Raw genomic sequence first — 20188 nt, forward strand, 5'->3', positions numbered from 1 at the left:
AGCAGCGTAAGGGGAGGGGGGGGTAGAGGAGAGGAAGGGATGACATGACAGGTGAAAGGAGAGGAGGAGAGATGAGAAAAGAAGACCACAGGAGAGAGAAAAAGATAGCAGAGGGATTAAAAGACAAGAGTGGAGGAAAAGAAGCCACCATGAGAGGTAGGGTTAGAAAGGAAGTTACAGTAGGATGGAGCAAGGCTCAAAATCCAGTATGGATACAAATATGTTAGCTATCTTAGGTGGGCCTGATGTGAGCCGCTCAGCAGTTATGCTGACTGAATGGGTGAATCCAGTTTGGGCTGCCATTTTGAGAGTGACACTGACGGAAATCTGTCCAGAAAAGGAAGTCAGAAGCTTCTAAATTCCACACAGAAACTATTTTGCAGAGAGCACACACATGCAGCATATAAACACGAGAATCCAGACAGTGTTATTAACACACGCTGACAGCTGACAGGAGCGACATTAACCGTTAATAAACCAAACCTGCTGCAGAAAACATCCTGGATCCAAGTTAGATGTTACAATTCTAGAAAAACTCCTTTCATGTTTGGCTTTAGATCACACAGCCACAGACCTGTCGGCTGTGGGTCACAGCTCAGTAATGCTAGCCCTCACCCCCAATCCCAGACCATTTCACACACAAGTGACAAAATGATCCCTCACTGGCTTCCCGTCAATGAACACTGGCAGTTGTTGAAAGGTGACAGGTAGATAACAGAGTATAAAGGAAAAGACACTAGTCTGGGATAGTCACATTCTCATCTTCTTAGTAAAATACACATGAAAAACAGTTTTATGACCAATGACACCAGGCTGTGATGTCATTAGGTGGTAATACTGAGTCAGCTTTCTTTGATTTCTAATATCATTTTTCACAGGTCATGGTAATGCAAACACTCAAAGGCAGCAGGCAAGACAAACTACAGCCTATGCCAAGGTTAATTACCATCATGGCTCTCTAACCAGGAGGCTAATTAACCAGGACAACAGGCTTCTCTGGAAAAGCACACTAACTTGCAAAAGAAGACGGCAGACATACTCATTTGTAATGTATGCAATTGTTAATGTTTAATTTCAATCCCTGCTGAGAATGGGCATGAGACTTATAACGACTAAAAAGGTTTGAAACTGGGCATTTGTGTTTGAAAATGTGAGAGGACACTGCAGGTGCTGGGGCCAGTCTTCTTCGGCTGGGCTGCCAGCCCTCGGTAGTAACATTTGTTAAAAGCGAACACAAATATGAGAGGTGGTGAAAAGAAAAGAGCAAAACATGTATGAGGAGTGAAGAGAAGTGGGAGGAGCATGTGGTGATGATGGGGAGGAACTCACTTTGCCCTGGCTCATTTCTTTGGATGCGACACCCCTGCTCTGAGAGGCAGCTGACACCTGGGGAGACAAGGCCACCCCGGGTCAACAACAACAGCCCATAAAAACACGCCGGAGGAGGAGGTGAACAAGGAGAGCACATAATTATGCATGAGGATCGAAAGTAGAAAGGGAAAATTGGATTGAGATAGAGGTCGAGTAAGGGGAGAGGGTGGGAGAGGATGTAGAGGATAAAGTGAAGGAGGGAAATGATAGAGAGGAGGAGAGGCGTAAAAAAGAAAATGAAGAGGGTGGTGAGGTAGGGAGGAATACAGAGAGCAGGGGAGAAAAGGTGGAGTGCACAAACAGAAGAGAGAAAGAGAAAGACCTAAAGGAGAATTCCGTTTTATTGCAACCTGGGTGCAGAAAATGCGGTCATGTCATTTAAAACAAGTCCTAAAGAATCAAGAAAAGCGGACAGGAGTCCCAAAACAGCCAAGGTCCCATGCATGTCAGGGGGTTTTGTTACTTTGATTAACAGCAAACTCATTTGCACCACTGAAGAGCAGTAGTCTTGTGTGTCTCTTGTCCTGTCAGACATGATGCTATGTTTTCAGCAATTACTGTAGTGAGTGCACTGCTGTCATGGCCCGTAGCATCCAGCCTTCCACTATCTACACCGCCTATCTGTCAGGGTCACGGGGCAGCTGGAGCCGATCCCAGCACCCTGGACCGGTCGCCAGCCAATCACAGGGCCGACACATAGAGACGGACAACCACTCACACTCACACCTAGGGGCAATTTAGAGCGACCAATTAACCTGACCTGCATGACTTTGGACTGTGGGAAAACCCACGCAAGCACGGGGAGAACATGTAAACTCAGCACATAAAGCACCCTGGTCAGGTGATCTTTTTAAGAGCTTGTTGAAGAAATAGCTGTCCTCTGCACTTTCTTTCCACACGAATGAAGGTTCTGACCTCGGAGAATGGGTTATATGATAGTAAATGAGCAAACAAGAGGATTGAGTGAGAGATTTGCAAAATGAAAGCCAAGACAGCGAGACAGAAGATGGAGAAATGCACGGACTGAAGTTTACTGTTGCCGATGAGGCACTTACAACACAGATGAAATGGTATGTACACTTTTGATATTATTTCAAGAGAAGAACTTAAGAGAAGGCGTGAGCAACCACAGGAAGCCAGCGTCACATGTTTCAGAGAGAGGTTCCAGTGTCAGAAAAAGCAAAGGACCTCTTAGAGTAAAGCTGAAGGCCGAAATAGGACCTACCTTCCCTCCTCCGGGCTGGTGCTTCATGTTGTCTGTCGAGCCGATTTTAGAGCGGGCGTTGCGGATGTCGGGTGCCGCTGCTGCGCCGGAGTGAGCTGTGGTCCTTGCAGTGGTGGTCGTCGAGGATGCGGCCTTGGCAGTGCGCGGCACAGCAGGCTTCTTCTCTGGCAAAGTGCCAGAGGTGGAGGAAGGTGTGGCTGGTTTGGCTGCTGGGGTTCGAGTGCGGGACGCAGCGGTGGCGGAAGCAGAGCTGCGAGTAGTGGTGTTGGTGGTGGTCTTGGGCTTAGTAGAGTCAGCTGGAGGGAGAGTTATTCATTTATTCAGAGAGTTTTACAGTACTTCATATCAAAGTACATATCCATACCCACACTCTTTTGTTTGCAAAGAAGACCGGATTAAAGAAAATGAAGGGTGGTACACTTACACTAACAAAAAGTTAGGGACATTCAGCTTTCAGGTGAAATTTCAGGATGAACCTAAAATGCATTCTAACCTTTCCAGGTGAACTTAATGTGACCTTCTCTAAACCTTTGAATGCACATGTCCAACTGTTTAGTGTCTCAGTACTTTCTGCACCAGTTGCTGTTCTCTAACAAGAAGCTTAACAGCAACATTCACAACAGGTTTGATCCATGAATCCACCAATACATTTCCTGCTTCAGTTAGGATTGGTATTTAAACAGTCCTCCTCATCCTGCTGTTCACATTCTGACATCATGAGACCAAGACGACACCTAACAGTTGATCAGCAGCACCTCAACACTGGAGGCTTCAAACAGGAAGTCCTCAGACGGAGGTGTTCACTGAGCTTAGAGGGTCACAGAGTGTCATCAGGAGGTTGGAACAGTGATACAGAGACTGGAAGAGTCACAGAAAGGAGAGGAGTGGACGTCCTTTGGCCACATCCCAATTTATTGAGACACTGAAAATGTTTTGTTGTGGTATACCTACCACTGTTGGTAGATTTTCTTTCAATAAATTGTTTAAGATGAATAAAACTACCATTGCATGCTTCTACTTAAATGCCCTACTTTCATGATATAATATCACTGTAGCATTCACTTTTTACATTTTCCATATATTTCACCTGAAAGTCGAATATCCCTAACTTTTTGTGAGTAGTGTATTTGCTTTCTTGCTGAGAATTAGATGGGAAGACCGATTCAATCTCATATCTGTGCATTGTTTTTCCCCGTTTCCAGCCTTGTGGCTCCAGCTACATACTGAATGCACAGATATGACGGTAGATCAGTCTTCTCATCTGTTTCTCGGTACGTAAGGACTCTCAAAATGCTTTACTATTTGCGCTTGATACTTGTGTTCAGGCTGAACACTCAAAGAAGAGGATAAAAAGCTGAGGCAGTTATGAAAGTGGATGCAACTGCACGACAGGAATTGAGGCAAAGGAGCATCATTGAAAATAATTCAACCGCAGCGATTAATCAAATTACTAATTAATTAATCATTTAATCCAAATGAATCGTTCTGAGGAAAATAACTACTGGAGTTTAGATACTGCGCTGTGTAAAGTGGTAGCTTGCTACAGCTAATTTCTCTACAGTTGGTACACTGGCTGTAATCAAATTAGTGTGAGTAATGCACCTTAATGCAGCATCTACCCCCTACTTTAACTACTACTACTGATGTGTGGACTAGCAATGATGTGACGCGTGCTGGTGCTCGTGGGCTGGTGTTTCAGAGCAACCCAAATACATTAAAATGTCTGTGCCACGTTTATAGCAGCATCATAACAAATGACACCCAAAGGTCAGGACTAAAAATGGCACACAATAAACCCAAAGCCAAACCACAAAGTCTGTCATCTGCGGACAACTGAATGTCAACGATGAGTGAGAAATAAAGTGAACACAGAGAGAAATGGGAGTAAAACAGAGCAAGAGAACAGGACAAACAGATAGACAACAAGGCATAGGGGGATGATCTTTCACCCACATATATGTTAACATTGAACTGGCACAAGTCTTAGGGATAAGTGACAGTTCCTCTTTGCTTTTGTATCTTTGTAAATGTGATGTGATGTATCTGAGGGAACGACTGGCACGTTTGAGTTGACTAAGGTGAAGCTCCGGTGCAATATCTGCTGTCTTTTCAGGAATAGTCACTTTGAACACAAGTGAAGGCTTTGAACTAATCCAAGCCTGTGACTGAGTGCTACCCTCACTTCAGAGAACAGCTACAGCAACAGAAACCAATAAAATGTCAATGACTTGCTGACGTTAATTATATCGCCTGTGTGGCTTGTCTTTAAGTCGTCACACATGGACCAGTTCTTGTCATAAGTCATTCCTTTCTGTTACTTTCTTACAGGCAGATGCGGTTGAACCGTAACCTGGCACTTCGTGGACACTAATAGTTCACATTTTTCTCTCTTCCTGGGTCTGAGTGAATACATATCAGCATCCCTCACTCCAGCATGCTAAGCCACTACAGCAGTGCAACATTTGCAACAATTGCAATCTGTCACTTCACGTCCATTTTGCTATATGTCAGCTTTTTCTTCAGAGTGCTGAGGCATACTGAGCCACGGTCCCGCTGTCAATCCTCCGTCAGAGCCTTTGGTATATCTCCAGACATGTTTAACTGAGGAAATCCTCTTGCTCTCCTCCTTGCTTCTGAAGAGTAATTTGACTTGCCGTATGAACCCTGGCAGATTAAACTACAAGAGGCTGTATCAGCAGGAGCTGCTAACTCCTTTCAACAGCAAGGGGACAGTAATCCACAGGCTGCTGTGGTGAAAGTTTTTTTTTCAACTCTCCAGAGCCTTTTAGCAATAAAGCCTCTCTCTTGCCTCTCTCTCTCTCTACGAGTCTGCCCAGCATCGTCATGGTTGGACATTGTATGTGTTGCAGTGTCACACTCCTGCTGACAGCTCTGCTGATGCCAAAATATAGACTAATCTGTCGACAGGAGGAGTAAAGCTGGAACTATGTAGGAAGAGAGAGAGAGAGAGAGAGAGAGAGAGAGACGGGAGGCAAAAGCAAGGAAAGGATTACAGACTAAGAGAGTGAAGAAGAAAGAGGACAGAAATATCTGCAGAGGGCTACGGCTCAGAAGCAGGGAGAGCACTGCAATGCTACTGTAGGTCAGAAAGTAGCTGGAAACGATGACACCAGTTAGTTAAAATTGTCTACTTTGGGGTTTTATTCAATACTAAATTATTTTGATACTGATGTCCCCCATATTGCCTAGTCCTATATTCACAGATTTTATTTATCATCTTGTGTAGATGATAAACTGTTACTATAAGTAAGACAAATCAATTTGCAATCAGCATGTTTGTTTATGATTTGCTGTTTGCTTTAGATGAACCACAGAAATAAAATCAAACTCTGTGGACCATATTGAATTGCAGCATATTCATCTGCATCACGTCAAATCACATTGTATCGCACCGAATCTCACTGCATTGAATCAAACCTATAAAATGTCACTGCACCACAACAGGGGTGAATCGTATCGCACTGGTAGCTGTTTCATCTGGCATTGGCGTTGCATGCCAATACATCGTACTGATGTGTACTGATACATGTGTGAGGTGATGCTGATTTTTTTTTGTTTCAAATTAAATTTTCATTTTCATGTTTTCTGTTTCTGACTTTTGCTGTGTGGTGGAATGACAAACCACAGAGACAGAGAGGCTGAGAGTGTTTCTTTAGGTGAAAGGAGGGGTGTGATACCTGTAGAGGTCTTCAGAGAGTCGGCCTTCTTCTCCTCTCCTGGTTTACTGTCCGTCTTAGAGGCTGAAACACAGATGGTGAGTGTGTAATTGTTGCAAAGGACAAATGTGTAAATAAAAGCATAGAGAAACAAAAACTACTTTCCCGAGGAGGCTGAGCAGTGTGACAACCTGATAAGTGGAGCACAGCCTCCAGTCCCTTTTTTGAAAATGGGGGCAACCACCCCAGTCTACCAATCCACAGGTACTGTCCCCCCCGAGTCTTCAGACTCTGCCTCCTCTACAGAGGACGTGTCGATCGGGTTCAGGAGTTCCTCAAAGTGCTCTTTCCACCGCCTGATGATATCCCCAGTCTGTGTCAACCCTGGCTGGACCTGAGCCTGACCCTGCTTTCCCTTCCTGAGCCACCCAATGGTTTGCCAGAACTTCCTTGAGGACACCCGAAAGACATTCTCCATAGCCTCCCTGAACTCCTCCCACATCCGGGTTTTTGCCTCAGCGACCACTGAAGCCGCAAAGCTTTTGACCCCCCATTACTGTTCTGCTGCTTCAGAAGACCCCCGAGCCAACCAGACCCAAAAAGCCCCCTTCTTCAGCTTGACGCCCTCCCTCACTGCTTGTGTACACCAGCAGGTTCTGCCCCGTGTTCGTTATGGCCAATCCATGCCTAGCACACAAGTCCAGTAACAAAGCACCACTCTGGTTCAGATCAGGCAGGCCGTTCCTCCCAATCACCCTGCTTGAAGTCTCCTGGTAGAACTATGGAGTCCCCAGACAGAACCCCTTCCAAGATGCCACCCAGAGACTCCAAGAAGGCTGGATACTCTGAACTGCTGTTTGGTGCATAAGCACACACAACAGTCAGAGCCTTCCCCCCAGCAACCCGTAGTGGCCCTCTCGCTCACCGGGGAGAACTCCAACACAGGGTTGTTCAGCCCTGGCCCCCGTGGATCCACGGAACTGTGTTGTGCCCCCGGTAGGGGCAAGGCAAAGTGGTTCCAGGGGAGGGGCCAGGCTAAGAGCAATTCAAAAAACCCCCCTGTACCATGTCACACTGATAAAACCATGTGCGTGTGTGTGTGTGAAAACAGTTTCTGTGAATGAGCATGTCTGCCGTACCCAGAGGCTTCTTGGCTGCAGTGGTAGAAGTGGTGCGAGTGGATGCCGCTGTGCGCACCGATGAAGCAGTTTTACTGGCTGTTCCATTTTTGGTGGCAGCGGTGGAGCCTGTTTGATTTGAGGTGGCAGTGCTGGCCTTTGGCACAAGGGGGCGCTTTTCTGTGGTTGCCTGAGGACAACAGGTGAGGAGACAAAGGAAAAGACTAATGAATATAGGCAAACATTGTCAGCAGCAGTAAAATCAACAGAAAACCACCATCAACAAAACAAATGCTGTTAGAACTGAAATCACTCATTATATAACTTCTTTATGCACGGCTGCTGCCATCATTTCAGACTAATATTCAGTGACTACAGTTAATTTAGGTCAAAGATGAGTGTAACATGGAGACTGGGTCCAAGGCGCTCCTTGATGATTGCACATTTCATTCAGCAGCATTTTCCTTCCCATAACCCCTGGTACGATGCCACGCTCCAAATACAGCTGAGCCATCCGGCAACAAGCTGGCCTTGCTGAAGTGAGTCACCCTGCAGCCCTGGGCACAGAGAGGCTAAATAAAGGCTGTTAATTCATCTGTTGCAGTGTCACACCGGGTGAAGTTAAGGAGGCCATCGAACGAGGGCGACAGGAGGCTGATGGGTCTTCTGAGAGAGCACGAAGAAGTGACACTAACCTCAACAGCCAAGCTTGTGTATTACTGTTGTATTAATGTTGACCCACACTGAGAATGTTCAGACGGCAGGTATCTTAAGCCTCATATAATAAAGGGGGAAACAGACAATGTGCTTCATAACATATGTGGGTCTCACTGTCTAATCACACACTTCACAAAGTGTTTATGAGTATTATGTAAGTAATAGCTTTGTTGATGGTAAATAAATCAGAACGTTAAAGCCTTCTGTTCTGGAGCTTTTGGTCGATCGATCTTCCCCAGCAATTCATGGTGCCCAGATGTTTTTTGGTGCACTCTAAGAACTTCTCGTCCGGTCTCACCATAAGATCCATTCAGTAGCTGTTCTGGAGCTTTTCAGTTCAGATTCTAAATTAAAATTTTTAAGCCAACAAGTAAGGGATAATGTACAGTGAGCCAATCATTATTTCAAAACAAACTCTGATTCAAGAGCTGCATCACCTTATTGGGGTTCGTTTTGCAATGATGACTGCCACTCGCAGCACATCCTGCTTATTACACAGCTTTGTACTAAAGAAATCAACAATTTGACCCAAAATACTAACTTTAAAAATGATTTCATTGCTTCCACTATCATAACGTATCCACGGCAATGGTCTCTTATGCATGGCAATGGTCTGCTATACAGAAATAACAGACCGTAGAATGCCGTAATTCAATCAATCAATCTTTATTTATATAGCGCCAATTCATAACAGTGTTATCTCAAGAATCTTTCCATGAAGAGCAGGTCTAGACCAAACTCTTTAATTAAGAGAGAGACCCAACGATTCAGGAATTCAACATTAAGGATTCAAGAATCCCCACATGAGCAGGAGGAAGAACTCCTTTAGCTACAACTTATAAACCAATCGTAAAATATGCTGTATTAGAAAGTGATACCCATTTCTGTATGAGCTCAGCAGCACATTTTCACAAAATAGTAAAGCCAACTGCTGTAGTGGTAGTTCTTTAAAGAAAATGCACAATATGTTTCTGAAATTGGACTACAGATGCAGCTGTAGCCTTTTACCAAGAGTGTTATGACACCCCACTTTGACTCTGTGCATGCTAAATGGCACTGAGATCAGATGGTCAAACTCCCCGACCAACAGGGAAACGGATTTTAGTGAGCCCCAAATTAATAACAGCTACACATTTAAACTTAATGACCCTTAATATTAGGATACTCGATACTACAAATGAGAAATGCGGTCAGACTTGATCCAAACCCATCCGGTGTGTTTGAATGTCCATGAGCACTTTGATGAAATTCAATGTAATCTTGTCACCTTTGTTTGAAGCTGAGAGGGAAAAAGTAACGACGCCACTTGAGGGAAACATCTGTAGCTCTTTTATTACACTGCTGGGGAGCATCCAGCACACTGAAGTGTCAATTAGATCCTTTGTGGATCCAGTTGTTCCCTATATCTGAGCATTCCCCTGACAGCTGAAACTCACCTTGGGTTTTACATCACGTGTGGTGGTTGATGATGCAGGGCGGCTGATAGGGGTGGTGGAGGGCCGCTTTGCACCAGCGGCAGTTGTGGATGGTGCCTTGGCTATGGATGGTGCCTTGGCTGTGGATGGTGCCTTGGCTGTGGCTGTTTTTTTGTCTGAGGTGGAAGTGGCGGTGGAGGATATGGGGCGTTTAGCTGTGACTGAACCACCCGCAGGTGCAGTACTTGGCCGCGATTTGGCCGCAGCGCTCGGTTTGGCTGCCCCCACCACAGGCTGCGATGCAGGACCAACACATACAGGAGCAATGGAGAGCAAAATAAGGAGGGAAAGCATAAGAAATAAACAAATAAGGAAAATGTATGACATTGGCAGGGGAGGTTTGGGAGCACAAGCAGCATTGAAATCATAAATCCTATAAGAATATTGTGGTAAATGAATAATCAGCATTGGGTCTGTTGTTTCAATGTTGAAGTTCATGACTTTAAATAGCTCTGAAAAAGATGTTAAATAAAGACAGCAGTAGCAGAAGCTTTAGCAGCATGCGTGATGAATGGCTTTCCCTGTATTTAACCTCACCCTCAAACTGTAACATGTCGCCCCATGGCATTCTCCCGTACATCAAGCTTTATCCCCAAAATGTTGTCAGCTGTATTCCCTACATCAGGATGCTATCTCAGGTTGTAGCCACTTTCATTTTACACAGTCCATCAATTAGTCATGTGACTTTACAAGGGAAATGTAGATATATGACCATATAGCCATGTTCCTAATCACACGCAGTCAAAATGAAATGTTGTTTGTTTAGGAGCAGGTGTAAAAATGCATTAGAAAAATAAACGGTTTATAACATGGAAATGTTAGAAGCCAATAATAAAATACCTGAACTGTTATCTTTCAAGTCATTTTCCCAACACTGTTACTATCAGTTAATCTCTTATAAAGTCACACAAGTAACTGATGGACCGTTAGCATCAGACAGCGACCAGCCAGCGGGGAAAATAATAAAACTTTGGGAAATGAAGCACGGCATGCTGGGAGAAGACAGTGTGACCCTCGTACTGGTTCGGATGGCGCAATATAAAATTACAGATTAAAACTGACCCGACCACACTGCTTTTTAATGGAGAAACAGGAGAACATTGACCTTACTTTGATGTGATGCCCTTCATTATAACACAGTGGTTTGCTGTAGCACTTGTCCAATCTGATACTAATAAACCAGTGCAGATGGTATGGATACTGCCAGTGTGTCAGTGCCTTGCAATAAATCCTACCTTGGTCTTCTTGTCTCCACTTGCCAGGTCTCTGCTCGGTGTGGCGCTGCCTCCGTTAGTAGCAGGTTTGGCCTTTCTGGTCTTCTCTCCTGCATCCGCCTTTGCAGCCTTGTCCTTCTTCTCATCCTTCTTCTCGCCAATCTTTTTGTCGGCCGGCTTCCCTTCCTTTTCACCCTTCTTCGCTGATTTGTCTGCTGCCTTCTCAGATGGTTTCGCCATCTTGTCCTCTTTCTCCACCTTCTTGACTTTGTCTGTGTCAGCTTCTCCGGTCTTCTTCTCTTCCGCTTCTGTCGTCTTCTTGGTCTCCGTGTCGGCCTTCATCTCCAGCGTGTCATACGTGGTATCGAGCCTGGTGGCCGTGGGCTCTTTTTCTGGAGTCTTTTCCAGTTTGCTAATGTGCTGCTCTTTGTCATCCTTTATCTCTGTTTTCTCAAACATCAACGAATCAATGTTTTTGTTCTCTTCCACTTTGGACTTTTCATTTTTGCCCACTTTTTCCACACTCTCCTCTTTGTTCTCTACCTTTACTGTCATCTCCACTTTTTCCACTTCATCAGTCTTCACCAGTTTATCTGGGGACTCTTGAGACTTTTTCTCTTTGTCCTCTTTTTCTTCCATCTGCTGCATCGCCTCCACTTTCTCTGCCTTTTTCTCCTTTTCGGTCTCCACCTTTTCTTCCACCTTTTCTGCCTGTTTCTCTGTCTCCTTCACTTTGTCTGTTGCTTTCTCCTCTTTCGCCTTTTCTGCCTCTTTCTCCTTCTCCTTGACCTTTTCTGCCTCTTTCTCCTTCTCCTTGACCTTTTCGGCCTCTTTCTCCTTCTCTTTCACCTTTTCGGCCTCTTTCTCTTTTTGCGTCTCATTCTGTTTCTCCTTCTCCGTCTCTTTCTCCACCTTTGCTGGAGTCTCACTGCTTGCGTATTCCACCTTCACACTCTTCTGCTCGGCTTTATCCACGGGGTCAAATACGTCCGTCTTCTTTACCTTGTCCACCATCGCCTCCTCCTTCTTCTCTGCCTTCTCCATTATGTCTGATTTCACTGGAAAAAAAAGGTGGTTTAAATTAGCAATCACACCAAAACATTATAAGCAATCAGCCTCTTGTTAAATCCCAACACACACCTTTACCTACAACAGATAGTACTCACTTGGTACCACAACAACAAACTCCAGCTCAGTACATCCAAAACTCATCCTTGACTTGAGGCACAGCAACTAACCCTAATCTCGCACACACACAAGAGCTGAAGCCATAACCATCGGGACTTCATTTCTCCGCACACACACACACACACACACACACACACACACACACACACACACACACACACACACACACACACACACACACACACACACACACACAGTATAATCGACTGGGAAAGCACCACTAAAAAGCCCCACAGAGAAACAAAAACTGAAACAAAGACAGTTTCATGCAGCGTCACTGAAACTATACAAAGTCCACATACAGATTATGAAAGAATGTGCCCCCTGGGTACAGATGCATGAAATGCCCCCCTACCCTGCATCACTATCAGTCACTCTGCAGCTTTTTCACCTTCATTATGAAGGTTAACATCAACTACACAATGCTGCGGTTGGTTGAAGACTGCATAATACTGTAGAAGATAAAATATTACATACCCTTATTGAAGAATAAGCTGTCAGAGATTTAAATTGCTTTATCAATTTTAGTGTTGGCTCATTGTAGCTCAAGCATGCACTGTGTAACTGCATTATATCGGAAAAAGAATGTCATCAATTTCCTTTTTTGACTGAGATCTTTGATCTTACGAAAGCAAATGCCAATATAAAGGTTAACAGCTTCAAGAAAACGTTTTTGTCCTTCTACAATATGGACTTGTAACTTCTGATTCTCATGAATATACACCCAGCCTCTCTCTATCATGCTCCTACATAAAAAACTTTCTCAACCCAAGCAGAAATACTGCAATTATTATTCAAGTGATATGTTAATACACTATGTCTGCCCATACTGCAAGCAATGCTTCTGACACTGTACAGTGCATTTTACCATACATAACTGGAAACCGATCATGAGGACATTAAAGTGAAATGATAAAGAAATATACATATACAAGGACAACTTTATTTGTTTCAGATTCCCATAAGTCTGTTTCCTGTGCTCCTGTGTTGTTCTCTTCAGCAATACATGTCCTCTCTGCAGAGTGATTTCTGTGTTCAAAGACCCAATAGATTTAGAATAGAGAATAGACAAAAGATTTAACATGTGCCTAAGTAAAAAACAGGCTGAACACAACAGCAAGAAAAGATAAGGAGGAGATATACAGAAATGATCTTGTTAGACGTGATCTTAATTGTCCAACTACACAAACGCAGACAAATGCAGAAGAGGATCGTGTGGGATAGAAAAGGTATTAGTTGTCTACTTCACAGTAAAATCTCTAATCTCCTTGCCCTTGAAAGACCATCCCTCTCCCATATATATCTGGATGTGATCTTTCTTCTTCTCACATTTACAAACGCACACATTCTCCTCACTTTTCTGTCCAAAAATCTGCCAGCCCTTAATCTCTTGCAATTAATACGCACACCCATAGGTGTGCATACTGTACTGTCCTCACCCATGCACGTGATATTGTATTTACACGTGAGCATGCACACAATATATGTGCGTAGGTCTGTACCAATTCATCTGATATCACAAGAAATCTGAAGGAAAATGAGCTTACTGCAGGAAAATATGTTAATGGCCATACAAATACATGCAGAAAAACACCCACAGAAAACAACGGATGCATCGGGTATCTGCGTGCACAGACGGTTCACAGGCTCGCTGGCATTTATAGGTGGAACCTCGAGTGACTAGCTCGAGCTTTTTTCTGAAAACATCAGATAAATTAGGCTGTTGGGAGTGGTGACACTGAATCAAAACTGTAAAGTTGTGGCCATACAACCAAAACCATGAGCTGAAAGAGCCCTGGGGAGCTACAGAGTGGCACGCCCATTTCTGTGGAGCTGTCACTACCACAAACTGTTTGCTCCCTGTTGTCCAGGCTACCACACCAAGCAAGCAGTTTGGATAAAAAGTAGAAAGTATGAGCTTAAGATAAAAAACGAAATTCATTCCTGAAATATAAACTGCCCCCCTAAAATCTGAAATAAAAAACAAAGAAAGCTAAAGACATTTATGTCTCTTATACACCTGCTGAGACACTTCACTCTCAGTGACAAGTTTGAGGAAAATCAATAATCCTCAGTCTACTTATTTGTGTGGTTTGCTTGAAGGTGTTCAACGGATAATAATAATAGTGATCAACACTGAGAGCAATGAATTCAGTTGACTGAATGTAATACTTGAAGCCAAGCTTGTAAGAGAAGTAGAATATTTTAGTCTTGGTTCACTGATGTGAATAAAGGCACGGCCTGATCAATCTGAATGATGTGGCTGCCCCGCTAAACCAAACCACCATGGAATAAAAACAAGCCAGGAGAAGATGTTTCTCTCCCGTTGACTCACTGATTGAAACGTGTGCATCATCTGACCTAAGGTGATGATGACCTAACAGTGGGGTGGGATGAACACAGTCAGAGGACAGACTAACTAAAGGAGCTGAATCCACTCATGTCCACTATTCACCGTTTTAAGACGATTACAGCACAACAGATTCAGTTCTATCCTCCAAATCTGAAGGGCACAAGCAGTGTGTTCTGTGCAGCCTCCATGATCCACAATCTACTGTGCACCTCGCAATCAGACCAACAGGCCAAACTATGGTAACTAACGCCCTGTGGTTTTTAGAGCACCGTCACGCTCTTGTTACTTTCACCTCACAACTTTGCTTCATGTGTCTCTGACATTGGAGCTGCTTAGCTCTGACAAGACAGCCTCATTGCTACAGCAACTCAAACAGGGTGCTGAAGCCCACGGAAGTACCACAATGGTGCTGATCAAATAGCTTATTGGCTTTTCCTTTAAGCTTTTAGAGCCTTTATTTTCTCTTGCAGGCTTCATTACCTACTGCCAAACAGGACAAGGGACAAATGAAAAGATTCTCACTCATTTGTTGCTGCATGTTGTTTTTGGCAGACTAATTACATAAAAGATAAATTACAGTATGCCAGACGACTGAGGCGACTGATGATAAAATAAAAGAAGGAGCAAAGACAGAGAGAGGGGTGGCCTTTGATTCCAACACTTGAGACTCAGCGTGGGAAATACTGATTTGCAGATTTAGGAGTGCATGGACTAAAGAACAAAGGCTAATACAGAGGGAACACAAAGGTGAAGACGAGAAAAACTGGTTAGGGATGTTTATGCATTCCCTTTCGTATCTGTTTTGCTCTTTTTTGTATTAGCTTCAGCTTTATAGTTACTTGGGGAAATCATACCGTGTCATGAAATGACATTGTTAACTTATGTAACAGTGAACAGTGCGACCCCTGACCTGGAACGGTGACAAACATCAGACCAAATAGTGAGCAAAATAGGTGACTGTGTACAAGAAAAAAACTGACCTAAATAGACAAGACAACGGTGTGTCAAGACAAAGGAAAGGTAGTAAGTGAAAAGGAAAGGCAGTAAAAGAAAAAAAAAAAAAGAACAAACAAGACCTTCATTTTCTACACTGTAAACAATGATAGACTCAGGAGATCAACTTGATCCTCTAATTAGGGCAGAAACAGGATCTGTGTGACTCCCTTCCACAAAGCTCTTCCTTTCTTTCACTCTTTATTGTGATGCTTTGTCCGTTTCCCACTGTTTTAATCTTGTTCATCCTGCCATTAAAAACAGTGCAGATCATCGCTGTTTGTCCTCAGCCAAACAATTCTGCTACTGTTTTAACTGCAAGCAGACAAAAACACCATCATGTGCAAATGACAAAAACACAGCTTTTCACTCAAGCCTGCAGATTAAATTGTTCATTGTTGAAATCCTGTGGATTTTCTCACCCCCTCGACCAGTGAATTCTTACAATAAATGTGCTGCAGATAACACTAAAACCTCAGGGTAAAGTGAGTGGGGGGGGGAACACAGATATTGTGACCATGTCTGTGGACTATCCAGCAACAAGAGAAAAAGAAAAAAGCAATCATTCACCTCCCCAGAGAGAGACATTAATTATTGACAGGACTTGTGACTGGAGCATCAATCACAGTGTGCCTTGAGGGTATAAGTTGGTGATGGGAGGGCATGGCAGTGAGAAATATTTCATGAGAACATACTGGTACAGTGGAGGTCGAGCATGATATCAGTAATGACTCCCAAAGAGTAGTCATGAACGCATGATGGCTTCCAAAATTTTACAGACTTCCATTCAGCTCTTTCTACTGTCACTACACGTTTAATCGCCTAATCCTCATGTGCCGTTGACCAGCTTCAACCTGAGCACAAAAGCAAAACTTTTTCAAAATAATATTTTCAACTTGCATAGTCATGTCACCTAACTCTTGTATAATATATGGCTCAGGACAGCAGAGAACAATGAGCATCTGGGTGCAGTGAGCCGAATCATTCGAAGGTTTCAATAGCGTCATGATAGCACGTAGAACTCATTTGGGCTGTTAAGCCTGGACTCTCCTGAAGAGCACCACCTTGATTTACGTCATTTCTTCTTGTCTTATTAATATGGTAAAATATGCCAATTCTACTCTCCCATTAAAAAAAAGCTCTTTAGGCTTTCTCATATTTTTAGGAAAAGTTGACATTTGAAAAGCAATAACTGGGATTTAGTCATTTGCATAACACACATATACTTCAAGGCAAAAAAAAAAATGTACAGACTCATACATAAAGAATCCCTCCCAATCATCACTTACAACCCACTAAAAGTTTGTGGTAGTGTGTGTATCTGCAGAGGCCCTGCTGCAATCTGACTCAATTTTCTTATTTTACTGTGTTCAGGACGTTTCTGGGCTTCAACCTTTGGGTGGGTGTGCAGCCCCCAGCCAATAACAGCACTCAATGAAAACATAGTGACCAGGTCATAAGCACACATCCTAAAGGATGCTATAAAAGTGGTGGACACTTGCGACAAAGCTCGTTCCAAAACAGGAGTGAATCCCACTGGCAGGCACCTTAACCCAATCCTGGGTGGGGCAACACCGAATATTTTGTTTACTAACTGCAACCAACAAATCCTACTGAAGTTACTTCAGTGAAAAGCAATCGAAAAAGTTCATTGTCTTTATCTTCCATAAGGAATCTAAAGCCAATAAGCAGAGGTTAAGATGGAATTCTGATTAAATGAAGTTTTCATTCTCCTCAAGTGGATTATGTAAATCAGCTCTTACACATGCTGTCTCATTAAAGCTCTGTCACCCTCTGCTCCACAACACTTGAAGCTCTGTGGCTGAGTAGAGTTTGTCAGCAGCACTCTCTGTGAAGTGAAAACTGCCCTCATGCACATCAAGCACTCTGGACACTTTAAAGTGGTTGTGAAGTGGTAACAGAGTGGAGATTGAACTTTGTGTCATCTGAAGTGTGAGGCCCTTAGTTTGGCTGTCTTAGTAGACATATCAAAGACTCACTGGCAGCTATTATGGCTGGCAGTTATTATATAGTTACAACAGGCTGCAGTCAAGTTGCTGATCCCTTTAAACCATAAGCTGCATTTGTTTGGTTTTCCCGCTAAAGGACACTTGGACATGAACATTGTAACTTTAATGCAATTTGACACGCTGTGCATAGTGTATTTGCATAAATGGGCCGAGAAGAATGGCCATGCTAATAGAACACTCTATGCCACAGTCAAAATTGCAGAGCGAAAAAAAAACTAATTTTAATTTATTAAGACTTACACCGATCAGGCATAACATTATGACCACTGACAGGTGAAGTGAATAACACTGATTATCTCTTCATCATCTTCCTCACCTGTTATAGGGTGGGATATATTCGGCAACAAGTGAACATCTTGTCCTCAAAGTTGATGTGTTAGAAGCAGGAAAAATGGGCAAGCGTAAGGATTTGAGCGAGTTTGACAAGGGCCAAATTGTGATGGCTAGACGACTGGGTCAGAGCATCTCCGAAACTGCAGCACTTGTGGGGTGTTCCTGGTCTGCAGTGGTCAGTATCTATCAAAAGTGGTCCAAGGAAGGAACAGTGGTGAACCGGCGACTGGGTCATGGGCGGCCGAGGCTCACTGATGCACGTGGGGAGCGAGGGCTGGCCCGTGTGGTCCGATCCAACAGACGAGCTACTGTAGCTCAAATTGCTGAAGAAGTTAATGCTGGTTCTGATAGAAAGGTATCAGAATACACAGTACATCGCAGTTTGTTGCGTATGGGGCTGCATAGCCGCAGACCAGTCAGGGTGCCCATGCTGACCCATGTACACCTCGGAAAGCGCCAACAATGGGCACGAGAGTATCAGAACTGGACCACGGAGCAATGGAAGAAGGTGGCCTGGTCTGATGAATCGCGTTTTCTTTTACATCACGTGGATGGCCGGGTGCGTGTGCGTCGGGGGAACACATGGCACCAGGATGCACTATGGGAAGAAGGCAAGCCGGCGGAGGCAGTGTGATGCTTTGGGCAATGTTCTGCTGGGAAACCTTGGGTCCTGCCATCCATGTGGATGTTACTTTGACACATACCACCTACCTAAGCATTGTTGCAAGACCATGTACACCCTTTCATGGAAATGGTATTCCCTGAAGGCTGTGGCCTCTTTCAGCAGGATAATGTGCCCTGCCACAAAGCAAAAGTGGTTCAAGAATGGTTTGAGGAGCACAACAACGAGTTTGATGTGTTGACTTGGCCTCCAAATTCCCCAGATCTCAATCCAATCTAGCATCTGTGGGATGTGCTGGACAAACAAGTCCGATTCATGGAGGCCCCACCTCGCAACTTACAGGACTTAAAGGATCTGCTGCTGACATCTTGGTGCCAGATACCCCTCGACGGTTCAGGGCTGTTTTGGCAGCGAAAAGGGGGACCAACACAATATTAGGCAGGTGGTCATAATGTTATGCCTGATCGGTGTATGTATCTTTTGTCTTTCCTTTTGGTATCTCCACTTGGGATGTATGAACTTTCAATCCTGGCATTACAGCTCCCACTATGCTTTGGGTGAAGATAACAGTGCCACTGAGCTGTGGGCTACGACTGAACTCCATTTTTTAGCCTAAAATTGGATATTACATGAAATAAATACAAAATTTGGCAAATCTCTACTTTGAAAAGTCATTCTGCTTTACCTATTAGCAATTCCTGATGGCACAGTAACCATGACAAAAAAACACAGATAGGAATAAACTGCTTTACTTTTCGTACTAAAGAAAAGTTATAAGGTTCATACTATTTACTTGAATTTTAACTGGATTTCTGAAAGTTGACACTTCGTGAACACCATAAAATCTGATATCACTGGAAAAAAATATCTATGCTCATTCCAGTAGTATGTGTGTGAAATCTGCATGTCCTAGTTTGACTGAGTTATGATACTGCTTCAGATCTGCTGATCCTTATTTCCCACAACCCTTCAACAGAGATGGAGCTATAGTATATTGCACATGTGCAGCTCATAACAGAGCTGCATGGACTGCGCATACAAGACTATGTCACTGTTTGGGGAAAATATTGTAGTTCTGTTTTTCAAGGAAAACAGCTATGTATTGTTGAGCTTTATGCAGTGAATATAAAAGGCTTTTAAACAACAGGAGCTGCAGAAATCTTCCCATGACCTTGGTAAGAAAGCAAACAGATGCATAAATATAATGCATAGCCTGTGGTGTGATGACTCTGCCATGCTCCTGTTTAGACTTCAGGGGGCAGAAAATAAAGATCACTGCCCCTTTAATACTCTGGTGGACAGGCTGGCAGCCTCTTCCACACTCGGCTTTGTGGCGGGCAGCAAATACAACCACAGCGAGCAAGCAGTGAGGAAAAGAAAGAGACAAAGAGACAGGCAATAAGGGAAAAGAGAAAAAAGTGTGAGACAGCAACAAAGTGAAAGCAAGACGGTCATTAAAGACGGCACCACCGTATTGGGACGCACTTCCCAGTCAGTGACCCCGTTTTGGTTCAGATCATTTGACTTCACCATGACCTGCTTTCAGCCATCTTGGCTATGCCTGTCTTCACCCACAATCTAATGAGCATTCAGAGCATCAGACAAAACATCAGAAAGAGACAGCAATGTAGACAAACAGAAAATGAAGAAATCACGGAGTATGACAGACAATGAGGCTGGACAGCTACATCCATCAGCTATAATGAGCTGTGTTATCCTGACCCTGCATCCAAATGTCAGCTGGAGAGTCAGCCACTACACAACCTCATGCTGCTTATTGTACACACTCACGTAATCTCACTCACACATACGTTAAGAAAGCCACCTGTGTCCACAAATGCACAAACTAGTTGTCCCAGTATTCACTCACTG

The 20188-nt window shown here is 43.8% G+C and overlaps 1 protein-coding gene across 8 annotated transcripts in view; it reads right to left on the reverse strand.

Annotated features, from left to right (window-relative positions):
• The window catches only part of LOC139221269 (microtubule-associated protein 4), a 98910-nt gene that overhangs the window by 6154 nt on the left and 72568 nt on the right, over positions 1 to 20188 (reverse strand). For 5 of the 8 annotated variants that reach the window (XM_070853198.1, XM_070853200.1, XM_070853204.1 and 2 more), the window contains 6 exons: positions 10819 to 11855; positions 9545 to 9817; positions 7413 to 7581; positions 6295 to 6357; positions 2597 to 2892; positions 1330 to 1386 (listed from right to left, as the gene is read on the reverse strand). In XM_070853198.1, coding sequence (XP_070709299.1) covers positions 1330 to 1386; positions 2597 to 2892; positions 6295 to 6357; positions 7413 to 7581; positions 9545 to 9817; positions 10819 to 11855 — 1895 coding nt within the window. The remainder of the gene's footprint in view (positions 1 to 1329; positions 1387 to 2596; positions 2893 to 6294; positions 6358 to 7412; positions 7582 to 9544; positions 9818 to 10818; positions 11856 to 20188) is intronic. The other 3 variants (XM_070853202.1, XM_070853199.1, XM_070853201.1) reach the window with 3 other exon arrangements.

This window comes from Pempheris klunzingeri, chromosome 21 (assembly GCF_042242105.1).
Source record: "Pempheris klunzingeri isolate RE-2024b chromosome 21, fPemKlu1.hap1, whole genome shotgun sequence".
Classification (NCBI taxonomy): Eukaryota; Metazoa; Chordata; class Actinopteri; order Acropomatiformes; family Pempheridae; genus Pempheris; species Pempheris klunzingeri.